Source organism: Elephantulus edwardii, unplaced genomic scaffold, assembly GCF_000299155.1.
Source record: "Elephantulus edwardii isolate Elephantulus edwardi_28Jun2011 unplaced genomic scaffold, EleEdw1.0 scaffold00074, whole genome shotgun sequence".
NCBI classification, from domain to species: Eukaryota; Metazoa; Chordata; class Mammalia; order Macroscelidea; family Macroscelididae; genus Elephantulus; species Elephantulus edwardii.
In genome coordinates this window covers 14499483-14513021 of record NW_006399824.1, presented here as the reverse complement: position 1 = coordinate 14513021, position 13539 = coordinate 14499483, and the positions used below count along the sequence as shown (strand labels likewise).

Genomic DNA, 13539 nt, shown 5'->3' with positions numbered 1-13539 from the left:
ATTCTTCTAAGTGGTATAGCACTGGTCTGTGCATTGCTGTATAGAGGTAACTCATGGTTGCTGTGACGCTAGACAATGTAACACTGATGTGTCAAATGTGATCATGGTTACGTATGGTGGACAGTGTTTGGTGGAGCTCCCTGATTCATATAAGCTTGGAAGCAGGAGTGGCATCCACTTCTGAAATAGCTTGCCTCTGGAAACCCTATGAACTTGGAGAAACTTAGACAAGTGTACAGGTCTTTTGTTCACAGAGTTGTTATGAGTTGTCTACGATTCAATGGCACTTAACAACAATACAAAATGTACCAGACCCAAGCCACAGTATTTTTAATTGCTTAATGTGCATACAATACATAAGCTGGAAAATGTATAAGGAATAGCAAAGAAGAATTGGTGCTTTTGAATTTTAGTGTTGTCCAAGGATGTTGACTGTTCCATGGACTGCAAAAGAGTATGCAATCTGTCTTGGAAGAAAGGGCCTCACTGTTCTCCTTAAAAGCAAATGTGATGAGACATTGTCTCATCTATTTTGGGCTTATTATCAGGAGGGGCCAATCTCTGGGAAAAGACTTGCTTATCAAAGAACGAGAGGAAGGCCCTCAGTGAGGTGGTCTCACACAGTGACTTGATCAGAGGGGTTAATAACAGCAGATACTGTAAGGCAGGTGCTGAATCAGGCAAGGTGTCATACTGTCTTACACAGGGTTTGTTCTTTTGTCCCTCTGACTTGGAGCCAACTTAGCAAGTTGGCTGACATCTAGCAAGAACGCTGGTGTCTCAGAATCTACAAGAAAAATATCAATGGAGAAGTACATTTAAAAGGAATACTATCTCATTTTCTAAGCACAAAAATACACCAGATAATGTTTTTCCTATCTGATTGAGAGTAAGATGAGATGGAGAAATATGGAGCTCTGGTGACGCAGAGGGATGGAAGCTGGGCAGCTTCTCCCATGTGATTTACCAATCTCTAAAAAACTCGTACAAGGCTCATCGTTGCTGATGTCAGATGGATCCTGGTTGGAAGTAAAGGTTACCTGAAGAAAGTCTATTTGTGCTTTATTAAGATTATGCAAAAGCATCTAACTATGGATCATGCTTAACAAGTTATGGCTAAAAGTGAGAAGAATGGGAATCTCAGAGCACTTAATTGTGCTCATGTGAAACCTATACTTAGATCAAGAGGCTGTTGTGTGAACAGAGCAAGGGTTTAAAATTATGAAGGAAGTGTGTCAGGATTACATTCTCTCTCCGTATCAATTCAATCTGTATGCTAAGCAAATTACTTGAGAATCTGGACTCTATAAAGAAGAATGTGGCATCAAGATCAGAGGAAGACTCATCAATAATATGTGATATGCAGATGACACAACCTAACTTGCTCAAATTGAGGAAAACTTAAAGCACCTGCTGCAGAGGATCAAAGAATACAGCCTTCAAATATGGATTGCTCATCAATGTCAATAAAACAAAGATTCTTACCTCTGGACTGATAGGCGACATCATGATAGGGGGGGCGAAGAATGAAATTATCAACAACTTCATCTTACTTGGATCTACCGTCAACACCCTTTGTACCAGAAGTCAGGAAATAGGGAAACATGTTAAATTGGGAAAGTCTTCAGTTATGGACCTCTCCAAATTACTGAGGAGTAATGATATCCGTTTGAGGACTAAGGTGTGTCTGATCCAGACCATTGTCTTTTCAATCACTTGCTATACATCTGAGAGCTGGGCAATGAATATGGAGGATAGAAGAATATGCTTTTGAGCTGTGGTGTTGGAAAAGAGTACTGAACATCCATCCCATGATGGTCAAAAGAATAAACAAATATAGTCTTGCAGAGTCCACCTGAGTGCTCTTTGGAGACAAAGATGATAAAGCTTCAGAACCTCACGTACTTAATGCTTGTTGCTAGGAAGGGTGATTCCGTGAAGGACATGATGATCAGAAAGACAGAGGAGCAATGAGAGGAAGACCCTTAACCAGGCAGATTGACACACTTACTACTGCAATGGGCTCTAGTGTGTCAGGAAGTGTGAGGTTGGCATAGGATAAGACAGGGTTCAGATCTATTGTTATAGGGTCACTATGAGTTGTACTCTACTCAGTGGAACCTAACAACAACAACAACAACCCACTGGACGGTAAGTTGTGTTGATAGAAGACTGACCTTTCTGGAGCTGTAGCTAACAATGTATTTCACTCTGTGAACTATATCTCAGCAGCCTACTTTTAGAAGTCATTCTTGTAAGAAACTGGTTCAAGCATAGTAAGAAAGTGGGGAAAGTTATCTCCAGTAGAGCTCTATTTTACACTGGAGTATTATTTTAGACTTACAGATTTTAACGTCATGGGGTCTCTTTTTAGATTAGGAGTCCCTGGGTTGTTCTTATGGTTAAGAATTCAGTGACTAACCAAGAAATGGGATATTTGAATCCACCCAGAGGCATCTTAGGGAGTCTGGGGGATCTATTTCAGAAAGGTCACAGCCATTGAAAACCTTATGGAGCAACAGCTCTCTTCTGAAACTCATGGCATGTGGGCTCAAGATGAATCAGACTTGACTTGATAACACCTGTTTTGGTTTGGTTTCCATTTGCAGATTCTGAGCCTTATAAAATTTTTGTTTGAGAAAGAATAATTAATTTCTCAAATCTTGTTGAAAAAGAAAAGTATTTAATTTCATTTTAATGTTGAGATTTTTCTTTTTTGTTGCAGAAAATTGGAAGAGGTTTTGAATCTCAGGAATGTTCATACATCTTTAAAGGAAGCGATTCTATTAGATTATTATGTGTCTGGATTTTTGTGGGCCAAAGAAAAGGACTTCTCTGTTACTCAGTATTCACAATTTATGACTTTGTTAGATATGTTACTTCATAATCTTAACAGTAAGTACATTCCTTTTTTAAAAAAAATCACATGTAATTCACTATCTAAATTATGTTCTTAAACACAAATGTATAATTTTATTATAATCTCATCAATGAAAATGTTTCTAAGAAAAATAAAGGTATGGTTTAAACACACACACACACACACGTATAATAAAAATACCTAACAAAATTAAAATCCTCTTAAATAGCTAATATGCCAAGAAATGTTCATTTCACTTAAGAGCTTATTGTTGTTGTGTACTGTCAATCTGGGTCCAGCCCATAGCTGACCCTCTGGAGGGTTTTCAGAGGCAGCAAATCTCACTGGAGGAGATTGATCATCCTGCACAGCAACTGGTGGTTTTGAACTTCACATTTTTGGGATTGCAGCACAGCTTCTTGCCACTAGGGCATCAGAGTTCCCTCAATACTGATTCCAGCCTTAGAAAGCTTATGGGGCAGTTTCACTAGGTCCTGTGGGATTCCTGTGAGTCTGGGTCGACTTAAATGTGTATTGGTATTCATCTGGGCTCAAGCTTTGGGTTGGTTCCAAGATGATGGGAAAAAAACACATACATACACACATACGCATACCCAGGTTAAATTTGTATTTCTTAGCTCTACCATGTGTTTCTTAGCTCTACCAGCTGCTAGGCTTAGAAGCACTGTTATCCCAGTAGCAACGAACATACCTGTTATCCACATATTCTTGACTATTTCATTCTCCAGTAAAGGAACAAGTCATTTATGTGATAATGTGATTAATGTGAGACTTGAAAATATACAAGAGAGTCAGTTCAGATTTTATGCTTATGATTGAGTGGCTGATCCAGATTCATAGCTTTGTACTGTGCTACATGTAATAGAAAGTAACCAACCATACAGTACTTTTAGTTGCTTCTATGGTACAGAATTGGGTTTCCGCCAGTTAATGATAATTATTCTTTTTAGGAGTAATACTTTTACAAGCTTAGCTTATGCTAGCCATTGTGTCAATTGTTTTATAAATATTATCCTACTCAAATCACACACAGTTTTAGGAAATAGTTCTTATCTCAACATTTCTAAAGGAGAAAAAGTAATTAGACCTAGAGAAGTTTAAATAACATCTTAAAGTCACGTGGTGACAGCCCCAGGAAGGCTAAGCCTATCTTCCTGCCACACCAAAAATGCTTGTGTGGGAACAGAATTCTAGAAAGCAAATGTAATTTCAACATATATACTTTCTCAGTTTATTAAAGAAGCACATGCCTTTCCTATTTGATCAACTGAAATATTGAAAATTAGTTTTGTTCTCCTTTTACAAATAAGGAAAAATGAGACTCAGGTTACCTAGAGAGTAAATGACAGTTATAAGATACCAGTCTAAATCTTCCAACTAATATTAAAACTAGTGTATTTTTGCATTACCCCTAAGTCTTTTACAATAAATCTTATTTCTAGCAGCCCTTGCTATCTAAGTGATTCAATCTTTCACATTTTAATCAAATTACAAAATGTAATTTTCAGAAGAGCAAATATTTCACATAAATGAAATAATAACTTGCCTCATTTTTAAAGCCATAATACATAGAAAACTATTTTAAAGTTGGTTGTATTCCAGGATGTGGAAATAGATATGTAAATTTATTTTGTGTCTAGTAAGTATAATTTCATATATAATTATAATTATCTAAAAATTAGTTTTCACTGCTACTATAATTAATACCATTTTATTAATGAAGCAGTTCAGATTTTTAATCCATTCATTTATGAATTGTTTTCACTCAACAAGATTTTTTTTATTTTCTGACATTATTTCAAAAACAAGTTTAACTTGGAAACAATAAATGTGGTATCATAATAGGCAACACTGAGAATAATGTAGAACAAAATAGTCGTTCAGGATTAATTCAGTGCATTTTACATACATAAAGACTGTCTGGAGAAGGTTGAGGGAAATGGACCAATTGTAAACCATTAAACCAAATTTTAGTCTTTACACAGTTCTATGCCTCTTTCTAATTCCTACAAGTAGAACCCTCTGGGGAAATTCCTCTCTTTTGTCTTATCAACATCTATGCATTGGAACCACCTATGACTTATAAGTTAATGTTTATCATACCATTCCTGAAATCTAAATTATTTTATCATTGCATTAGTAATTTGCATGTTTGAAGTATACTGCGTACATCCCACAGAGAGTATCAGACTCAGAGGTATTTGGGTCTATGCATCAGCCAATGTTTTCATGACTTTTCTACATTCCCCAAAAGAAATATTTCCAGTTAGCAAGCAATAGAAATTGTCCTGGTGGTTTCAAAGGACAAGCAGGTTTGTTTGAGATTGAGAGAGTAGAATTCACATTGGAGATAGTGAAGTCCCTTAGCAGTGGGGAGTCTTTGGGGGCACAGCCCATACTGGTGACGTTGTAAAAAAGGAGAGCCCAAAGTGACAATACATTTATATGAAATGTTTCAGGAGAAATTATTTTTATAAAAAAAATAACCCTGTAGCAAGTTGTAACAAGAAAAACAGCTTTTGTCAGCCCTGCTTACATATATTGATATACCTATAAAGCTAACTCTATTCTGATTTACTTTTGAGCCTTCTAGCGTTTCAATCAAAGCTGTCCTTACTACTCAATTACAATGATGCTTCTAATCACTCATTTTTGTCTGCAGGCTTCAAGCACGTGCTGGCTTTCTGTTTATTTGGTGCCAGTGTTTTTGTAGTCATTGATTTTGTAAAATTTCCTAGCATTTTAGCTAGTTTGTGAAACTCTTTAATGCTTTTGAAAAATGCAGCAGTAATTAAAAGGAAAGGAGAAGAAAGCATCCACTCCAGTATTGATATGATATGTGACTAATAATGTGATAATTCAATGTTGTTGTGTTGTTGTTATGTGCCATCGAGTCGCTTGCGACTCATAGCGACCCTATGTACAACAGCCCTAAACTCTGCTCTGTCCTGTGCCAATCGCACTGTCTCTGACACACCCATCCTGATTATCCCAGTCACTGAATCAATCCACCTCATAGAGGGCCTTCCCCTCCTGCGCTGTCCCTCCACCCTCCCAAGCATGATGTCCCTCTCCAAGGACCGGTCTCTCCTCACAACATGTCCAAAGTATGTTAGATGGAGCCTCAGAATCCTTGCCTCCAAGGAGCCACCCGGTTTAACCCTTTCCAGGACAAATCTGTTTGTTTTCCTAGCAAGCAGTCCATGGTATTCTCAATACTCTTCTCCAGCACCACAATGTAGAAAGATTTTTATAAAACAATCTGTTGTAAAAATTAATATAATCTAACAAAGATCATAATTAAGCATTATATTATATCCCATATTATTAACTTGTAATTAAAATTTACGATAAACATTACCAAGGATTCTAGGGAGCATTGTTGGCCTACGGGATAAGGAGTTGTGGCGCCACCCCAAAGGTGAGCGGTTGTATGTCACCAGCCGTCCCACAGCTGAAAAACGGGTAATCAACTCCTGTGCAACCTACCCTGAAAATCTGCTGGCAGGTCTGCTATGCGTCAGTCCTGACTCAGTGGCAATGAGTTAGCGAAAGATTCTGTGTAGTCTGGTACGGATGAAAGTACATAGGGAAAGAGTGACGGTGTAAGGGTGGCACCAACCCTAGTGATGCCGCTGATCAAATATTAACTTAAATATCACATTCCAGTTCTCCATGCAGCTCGTCCAAGCTTCCAGCTGACCTTTCGTCCTGGTGGTGTTTTCCCTTCTGAAAACTACTGCAGTCTCACTTTCCCTGAAGCCTTTATAACGTTCTACCTCTGCTCTCAACCTTTCTCATCGTAAGGTCCCTCCCTAAATAGGCAGAATAAATTTGCCGTCTTTTAAAAGAAAGTAGCTTACTTTTTTTTAAGTAGTTTTTAGGAAGTTGTTTATTTTGGTACTTTTTGTTGTTTCAGCTATAAAAGAATGGACTAGAATCAATAAGCAGTTTCATTTTAATAATGATGGAGTTGTTAATATCTTACATTTTCTTCTGGCTCTCTCTAGCTCTAATGGGCTTACATTTCAGAACTAATTTACATGAGTTATAAGTGTATAACTGTGGAAATGGGGGGTGGGGTGGGAAGCATAATTCTATGTTTTACCATAAAACCCTTTATTTTTGGCTTCTTTTGAGAATGTTCAGGTCCAAAATATCACATGGTAACACATCAGCTAAAATAAGTGTTGGTTGAGCTCCTCCACTCACATTCAGAGCTGAACTCTGAGTTCAGCTCCCTTGTCTATCATGGTCGAGCCTCTTCTAAGTCTTTCTTACCAGCTGATAACAAATATCTTTTTTTGTCATATTCAAATATATTATTATTATAAAAATCAGAAAAATTTCCTCTCTACTGAAATAATATTTAGATGTATTTTTCCTCTTAAAATGGAATAAAAAACCTCTTCAGACATTTGTGTATTTTACAATTACTTTGTAACTTGAATTGCCAATTCATCTGTTACTCTTTTACACAAAAACGTTTTCATTATTTCATGAAGAAATTACAAGTTTTACCATTTGTCCTTGGGAAAACTACAGCAATGTTTTTTAAATACATTTAGATTTCTTGGATTCTTTTTTTTTTTTTTCTTTTCTGAAAGCATCTCTCAAAATAATACCTAAGATTGTCCTGAATTTTATTTTTTTAAATTTTTTTTAGCACTGCATATGTCTTTAAAAGACAGCATAAAATGGCTGGGAGAAGTTATGGCGGAAATAGGACCATCTCATCTAGGAAAAAATGAGGAATGGAATACTTTTGATATAACACAAGCCAATGCTATCATTGATTACTTGAAAATCAGGTATGGATTTTTCTGAGCAGCATTTGCTCCATTCAAAATGTGAAATACAGAGAGGAAGTAGGTTACATGTGGGGAGGGATTACAATCAGTGTCACAAACAAAATGTATTTGGTTTGTTGGATGGAAACATAAATTTTTTTGTATAACCTAAGCCAAATCACAATAAAGAATTTTAAAAACCCCTTTAATGTCAACAAATTTAGAACTTATACAATAATTACTGCAACCAGTGTTGTTGTTGACTGCTGTCGAGTTGAGCATGACTCATAGCAATCCTATGAACAGAGGCCTGAAGCCTTTCTATAATTATCATCATTTATCAAAGTTCATAGAGTTTCCAGAGGCATGCTGTTTAGGAAGTAGATGTCACTCATGCTTCCAATAATAAAATAATATTCCATATTCCATCTAATAGTCAGGGCCTTGACCGTTGGGCTATTATAGCATTCTTGAAACAACACAAGAAAAATTTTTTTTTCTCAATAGATTCTATCATTCACTTTGAACAGGCTATATTTTTGTTGGAACTCTGATTACTTAGTGGTAAGAAGTTGTCCTGCCTGCCCCAAAGCACTTAGTTTGAATCCACCAGAGCTTCACGAGAGATTTTCAGTTACTTGCTATGCATCTGAGAGCTGGACAATGAAAGAATAAGGATGACAGAAGAATTGATACCTTTGGACTGTGGTGTTGGAGAAGAGTACTAATTATCCTGTGGACTGCCAAAAGAACAAAGAGATATGTGTTTCTCAGAAGACACAGCCAGATTGCGTCTTGGAAGCAAAGATGATGACACATCATCTCATGCACTTTGGGCAGGTTGCTAGGAGAGGCCATTCCTTGGAAAAGGACATCATGCTTGGAAAAGTGAAGAGTTGACTAACGAGAGGAAGACCCTCCACCAAGTTGATTGATATAGTGATTGCATCAATGTAATTGAGTGTGTAAGAGATTGTGAGGGTGGCACAGGGTTCAGATTTGTTATGAGTTGTACTCTACTCAATGGCAGCTAACAACAGCAGCACTCAATTATCATCGACTATATTTTAAGGCCAGGGATTTAGCAGACCTTCCCAATGAAATTTTTCATTTTGAAGAGCAATAGTCATTTCCATGTAAGTTTATTTTAAATTATTGTGCTAAGAACTAAAGACATGTATATCCTTTTTTACAAATTTATTATGTATCTTGAAATATTTTGTTGAATTGACCAGTCAAATTTAGTATATTCATGGTGCATGGGGGGAAATTGTGTTGTTTGTTGGGTTTTTTTTTTTGTTGCAGTGATTCTATATTTTTAAACATAGAAACCTGTCACAAGGTCAGATTTAAATCATGCATCTCACCATGAGGACAATTTTAGAGCTTGCAATATTTACAAAAAATATTTTAAAAAATTTAAAAAATATTTAAAGTAGAGTAGGTCAAACTTTCCTCTTAATAACTAAAAGCTCCTGTGCAATAATATCTTTATTCCTCTTATGCTAAATACTCTGTTTTCTCCTTTTAAAATCCCAATAGAAAGGGTGTTAAATGATATCATAGGCAAGTATGCTCATGATACACTTTGCAATGGTCCTTGCTGTGATCTGGAATCTTTTTAAACATTAATATACTTAATATGATAAAGATTATACACTTGTTTTTTACATGAATTAATAATGGTATATGATGTAATGTGTTTTTTATAATGGCATTTGATATAATTTCTTAATATACCTCCTAATGGCTCTCTCTCACTAAAAGCCACATTATTCTTCATATCACTTAGAGTAAGAAGACAAGGTACTTAGAGTGTGGGAATCGAGAGTTGAAGTAGAACCTGTTGGCCTTTCTGCCTGTCATGGTTTGAGATCACTGGGCAAGAGGAATTCTGCTCCTCACACTGTCTCATGTCCTTCTGCCCCTTCTGTGTGTGTGTGTAAACTTGCCATATTCCTTTCACAGAACACATTTGTTTACAGCTCTAAGCCCTGGAGGTTTATAATGTGCACAGGGACTGATAGTTAACCTCAGTACAAACCATGCAGGCACAGTGGTGCCACCTTCGAGACGGTGAAGGATGGCGCCTCTTTTCCCTTTCATCTCATCTCTCCATGAAAATATTCTTGATGGCTTCCTTCAGAAAATGATTACGTTAGGAAAAAATACCAGTGTTAGTCATCTTTAAATACCCACAGGAGTAAGTCTATATACCAAAAATCACCAATCTTCCTTCTCAAAAAATAGTAATATTTGAGAGATTAGGCAGATAATGTAAAGTAGAAGTATTTTTGATGCTTTTAGATCCTCATAATATGCTTTCAAGGAAATCATCTACTTTAAAACTCCTTATTACAGAAAATGAAAATGTGAGTTAGTAGGACATCTGGAGCAGATATTTAAAAAATGCACTCTCCTATAATACCTGTATAGTATTCTTCATAAATCTGTAACTCCAGTAACACTAAAAAATCACATCATGCTTTTATTTCAAGGACTCCAAAGGCGTTTTTAAATATAACACTAGTACCAAAAGAATAAACTTATTTAAATTTAACCTGACATTAAGTTCACCCCTAATCAGTTTAGGAAGAGCCATTTTTAAAACATGTTCCACACTACACACAAGTTAACTGACAATAAAATTTACATTTCATGTGACACCTTTAGTAGTCAGCAAAATGAAATAGAAAATTTAATGATTACTATCCTAGGCATTAGTGAGATGAAATATACTGGTATTGATCATTATGAATCAGATGAAAATATAGTCTCTTAAGTCAATAATGACAAATTGAAGAGGAATAGTATCCTGTTCACTATTAAGAAAAAAATTTTAAGGTCAATCTGAAATATTAAGCTAATTATATATTATAAGGAAGACTACTTAATACTGTTGTTGTTGTTGTATATGCCGTCGAGTTGCTTGCGACTCATAGAGACCCTATGTACAACAGCCCTAAAATCTGCTCTATCCTGTGCCAATCTCACTGTCTCTAACACACCCATCCTGATTACCTCAGTCACTGAATCAATCCACCTCATAGAGGGTCTTCCCCTCCTGCGCTGTCCCTCCACCCTCCCAAGCATGATGTCCCTCTCCAAGGACCTGTACCTCCTTACAACATGTCCAAAGTATGTCAGATGAAGCCCTGGAATCCTTGTCTCCAAGGAGTAGCCTGGTTTAACCCTCTCTAGGATGAATCTGTTTGTTTTCTTGGCAGTCCAGGGTACATTCAATACTCTTCTCCAGCGCCACAGCTCAAAGGCATCAATTCTCCTTCTATCCTCCCTAGTCATTGTCCAACTCTCTGATGCATAGCAAGTGATTGCAAAGACCATGGCCTGTGTCAGATGCATCTTAGTCTCCAAAGAGACACCGTTGCTCTTGAGTACTTTAGAGAGGTCCCTCACAGCAGACTTTCCCACCGCAATATGTTTTTTTTATTCTTTGGCTGCTGGTGCCAAGAGTGTTGACCGTGGAGCCGAGCAAACTGAAGCTGTGAACAATCTCAAACTCTTTGCCATCCATTCTGATGCTACCAATTGGTGCAGTGGTGAGAATCTTTGTCTTCTTGACATTGAGCACAGTAACTTCTAATTCTAAAGATAAAGAAACTTAAGATTTCCACAAATTTCTGCATGCTGAAATTTGTCAAAAATGCAATCAAGATGTACTAGTTATTGGAATACAGAAATTGGAAAGGAAGATCCATGAAGTGGAAAATATGATATTGGTGACAGAAATGACAACCAGAAATTACATGTTAGATTTTTGCAAGGTCAAAAGCTATTTATTATTAATATGTTTTTTTCACCAACAAAAATTTGACTTTACACGTGGACCTTTCCAGATTGTACACATATGAATCAAAGCAACTATATTGCTGGAAAGAAGCAAAGGAGAAGCTCAATACCATTAGAATAAGGTCAGGGTTAATTGGAGAATGGACCCTAAATTGCTAAAATGTGAGTTTAGATTTGAAACTGAAAAAAAATTAAAACAAATGTGACCTTGACTATTTCCTATCTGTGTATAGAGACCATGCCAAAAGTAGATGTGGTGCACTGAACATTAATGATGAAAGACTAGGCAAGCTGTGGGGTGACATCAAGACATCATGAAGAAAGAAACAGGTCATGAAAAGGCATTTAAAATGAAAAGAACAAACTAAATAAAGTCAAAGGCACTCTGCAACTTGGTCTTGAACATGGGGTTGATAAAGGGAACAGAAGAAATGATGCAATAAAAGAGCTTAACAGAATATTTCAAAGAGTAGCTCAGGACAACAAAGTCAAGGATTAAAATTAAATATGCAAATATCTAGAGGCATAGTCATTCAAGCTGAAAGCACTGGAAAATGAAATTAAACCTCACAAGTAAATAATTGAGCGATTACATGAGTAAAACATTGAAGGCTCCAGAAAACATTAAAAGAAAGTGAAAGAAATACACTGAGTCACTGTAATAAAAGGAACTGGTTCAAGTATTCCAGGAGACAATATATGATCAAGAAACTCATGGTATTTAAGGAAGAAGTTCTACTTCACTGAAGGCACCAGTGAAAGACAAGTTTCAAGAATTAACCAATGACTTATTGAGATGTTTTAGCAAGCAAATGCAGCATCAGAATCACTCACTTGTCTATGCCAAGAAATTTGAAAGGGCAGCTCTCTGATCATCTAACTGGAAGAGATTAATATTATGCCTATCTCAAAAAGATATATAGCAGTAGAATGTAAAACATATCAAATGTCTTTAATATTGCATGAATGTAAAATGTTACTGAAGATAATTCTAAAATGGTTGCAACAGTGCATTGTTGGGGAGTTGCCAGTATATCAAGTTAGATTCAGAAGAGGACATGAAACAAGAATATCATTGCTGATGTCAGATGAATCTAGACTGAAAGCAGAGAATACTAGAAAAATGTTTACCCGTGTTTGACTATGCAAAGACTTTCGACTCTGTGAATCATAACAAATTACAAATGACATTGGGAAAAATAGGAATCCGAGAACATTCAGTTGTGTCCACGCAAAACCTGTACACAGAATTAGAAGCAGCTGTTGCACAGTTTGAGGGTGGGGGTGTAAAGGAAATGGTAAGGATCCAGGAAAGATCTGAAAAGATTGGGTAATGATGGGTGAGGTCCAATGTTAATTGATTTTTATAATACATAATGTATGGAAATGATTGTATGAAACACAATATAAACGAAAAATAGTGTGAACTTTATGAGCAAACGAATATTAAAAAAATAAAAGTGCACAATCAGGTGTTCTGGGATTCTCATTCTTCGCAGAGTCAGCCACAGAGTTTGATATGATCCACGCAGTCAAATGCCTTTGTGTAACCAATAAAACAAAGATAGACATTAAAAAAAAATAAAAAAATAAAAGTGAACAGAAGGGTGATAGGGAGGAAAATGTGCAACAATGAATGAATGAAAAATCCAACTTTTCTGCAAACTTTTGTTAAAAATCATAATTAGTATTTTTTTAAAAAAATCCCATACAAGCAAGACAATACTGTACAGTCTAAAATCAGAAAAGATGTAAGTAAGTGTTGTGCCATTTCACTCACTATACTTAACCATTTATATACTGAGCAAATAATTTGAGAATGTGGGCTATATGAGGAAGACTGTAGATTGTATAAAGACTCATTAACAACCTGTAAAATGCAGATGAGAAAATCATGCTTGCTAAAAACATGTAGCAATGATGATGCTTACTTATGTTTTATTGACTCTGCAAAAGCTTTTGGCTGTATAAATCATAATAAATTATGGAAAACTGAGGAATGGGCATCTCTAACCTCTTAATTGTGCATATGTGTCATCTATACATAAATCAAGAAGC

General features: G+C 36.2%; 1 protein-coding gene across 1 annotated transcript in view; it reads left to right on the top strand.

The window, feature by feature from the left end:
• Nucleotides 1–13539, top strand: part of LOC102875941 (chromosome unknown open reading frame, human C10orf107) — a 195586-nt gene that overhangs the window by 15139 nt on the left and 166908 nt on the right. The window contains exons 3-4 of the mRNA XM_006889059.1: nt 2726–2895; nt 7548–7692. Of these exons, the coding sequence (XP_006889121.1) occupies nt 2726–2895; nt 7548–7692 (315 nt within the window). The remainder of the gene's footprint in view (nt 1–2725; nt 2896–7547; nt 7693–13539) is intronic.